The sequence below is a fragment of the Gymnoscopelus braueri genome (genome assembly GCF_963280865.1).
Source record: "Gymnoscopelus braueri genome assembly, chromosome: 16".
Lineage (NCBI taxonomy): Eukaryota > Metazoa > Chordata > Actinopteri > Myctophiformes > Myctophidae > Gymnoscopelus > Gymnoscopelus braueri.
In genome coordinates, this window is record NC_137616.1 from 38,866,244 (window position 1) to 38,868,553 (window position 2,310).

A 2,310-nucleotide genomic window follows, 5' to 3' on the forward strand; every position below is an offset into this window, starting at 1 on the left:
ATACATTTCAGCCATTTAAAAAAATTGCTGAAATATTGAAAATAGCAGATCTACAAGCTCACAATGTGTCGAGATTCGACACATTGTGAGCTTGTAGATCTGCTATTTTCAAAAGGATTTTTATACATTTGAAAACTTGTAAAATGGGACATTCTGCACAATGAGTACTTTCTACTTTTGGTACTTTCAGTAGCCTACATATTGATACCAATACCTTTGTCCTTTTACTCAAGTAGCCTACATTTTGAATTCCAGACTTTTACCTTTAACAGAGTAGACTAGGCTACTTCTAAATCACAGTATTGCAGTATTGGTACTTTTACCTAAGTGAAAAATGTGAGTACTTTTTCCACCACTGGCCTTTACGCACAGGACGCACAGGTTTTCCAGGTAAAAGGCACGGGCTTTTTTTGGGGGGGGGCTTGCTTTCATAGACCTGGGGTGCTTGTTTCTCTCTCAGAACCTGGCAACACTGGCCCGCGCTCTCCGCTCAGCAGGCAGGGCGCAGCAGCGCCGGCATCTGCAGCAGGATCACCTGTCTGTTCTCGGACGGGTGACACTTGTTGATGTGCCTGGTGAGTCCCGGTGAGCTGTGGAACACCGCCGGGCAGTACTTGCACGGGAACGCCGCCTGGCCTTGCGAGGAAGAGGAGGAGGAGGAGGAGGAGGAGTGCAGGAGACGGACGTGCCTCTCCTGGCCCGCGCGGTTGGAGAAGTTCTCCCCGCACACGGGACACGGGTGGCGGCAGGAGGCGGGCGGCGATCCGGAGGAGGAAGAGGAGCTCAGGTTTAACGGCGTACCGGCGTTGTTGTTGTTGTTGTTGTTGTTGTCGGCGGCGGCCGGATCGCAGCCTTGAAGCGGCTTCGTCCCTTGGTCGCCGGCTCGGGGGTCCTGGTGGTGGTGGTGGGGGTCCGGATCGCCGGCGGCTTTGTGCTGCGAGGAGACGTGCTTTCTCAAGTACGCGTGTCGCTTAAACCTTTTCCCGCAGTGGCCGCAGTCATAGAGTCCCTGATCCTCGGACCCGGAGTCGGATGATGATGGCCCGGGGCTGGGTGTGTCCCTGTCCTCCTTCCTTTCGTCCTTAACATGAACAGTCCCTTTATTATTGTTATTATGATCCGTTGTTTCCACATTCTGCTGCTGCTGCTGCTGCGGCTTGGGTTTGTGCCACCGCCGGTGCGAGGCGAGGTTGGCCGGGCAGCTGAACACCTTGTCGCACTCGGGACACCGGTACTCCACGCGCACGATCCGGGAACACTTGTGCTGGGCGAGCGCCAGCGGGTCGGCGTACGCCTCCCTGCACAGCTGGCACACGAACTCACCGACGTCGGCCCGGCGGTGGGCTCCGTTAGGGGGCTTCTTCTGTTCGACCAGCGCCTCTTTGATTTTCAGCCCGAGGACCGGAGACGTGGTGACGTCGTCCTCAAAGTGCAGTTTCCGGATGGCTTTGGTTCTCTTGGAGGGCGGCTTCATGCCTCCTTTGCGATCCGCGTCGCCAGACGCCGGCCTTTTGGTGCCATTGTGGCCCCTCGCGGAGGCGGTGATCGTCCCCGTGCGGCTGCTGTTGCTGGTGCCGATCTTCAGGTCCACGGGGGCGCCGAACGGATGGTCCAGCGCGGTGAACGCGGCCGCCGTGGGGAACGACTCGGCGGACACCGGCGAGCCGAGGTTGAAGCGTCTGCTCAGGTACGTCTCGCGGTCGTGGCGCTCCGATCGGCTGACGGGCCGGGTGGGGCTGTAGATCGCCTGGTGCTGGTGGTACGCCGCCTCCGGGTTGCCCCCGAACTGCGCCGGCCTCACGTCCCGCTCGGGAGCCGCCGCTGCGAGTCCGCCGCCGTGCGTAACGGCCGCTGCCGGAGCGCCCATGCGTCCGGCCGGGTGGAAGAACGGCAGAGATGCTGAGAAGGATGAGATGAAGGAGGAGGAGGAGGAGGAGGGCAGGGATGCCTCCGTCTCCTCATCATCCGATCGCACCCTGTAAGACACCGGGTTAGGCTTCTTGTTTCTTTTCACCAGAAATCCTCTCGGCATAGTTGCGCTTTAAAAAGGCACCTTTTGGAACCAAAAAAACTAAATGCTGCTGAAGAAATAAGAGAAACCCAGTTTCCACAAGACACTCACTGATACATCTGATGCGTTTTGATTTATTTATTTTTTGGTGTCGTTTTGTTTTGGGTGCCTATCTGTCTATTGACCTTCTGTCCTCCTTTTGCTTTCTTCTTTCAGCACCAAAACATAGCGGCACTCTTTTTAAGGGTGAAATGATGACATTGTCCTCGCCCCCCCCCCCCTCCCACCCCCACCTCTCT

At 56.9% G+C, this 2,310-nt stretch overlaps 1 protein-coding gene across 1 annotated transcript; it reads right to left on the reverse strand.

The window, feature by feature from the left end:
- Window positions 1–490: 490 nt before the first annotated feature.
- LOC308103288 (insulinoma-associated protein 1a-like) lies at window positions 491–2,032 on the reverse strand (the record flags this gene model as incomplete). The annotated part of the gene is made up of 1 exon (XM_080453210.1): window positions 491–2,032. The coding sequence occupies one exon, from the start codon at window positions 2,030–2,032 to the stop codon at window positions 491–493; it is 1,542 nt and encodes a 513-aa protein (XP_080309336.1).
- Window positions 2,033–2,310: the final 278 nt, after the last annotated feature.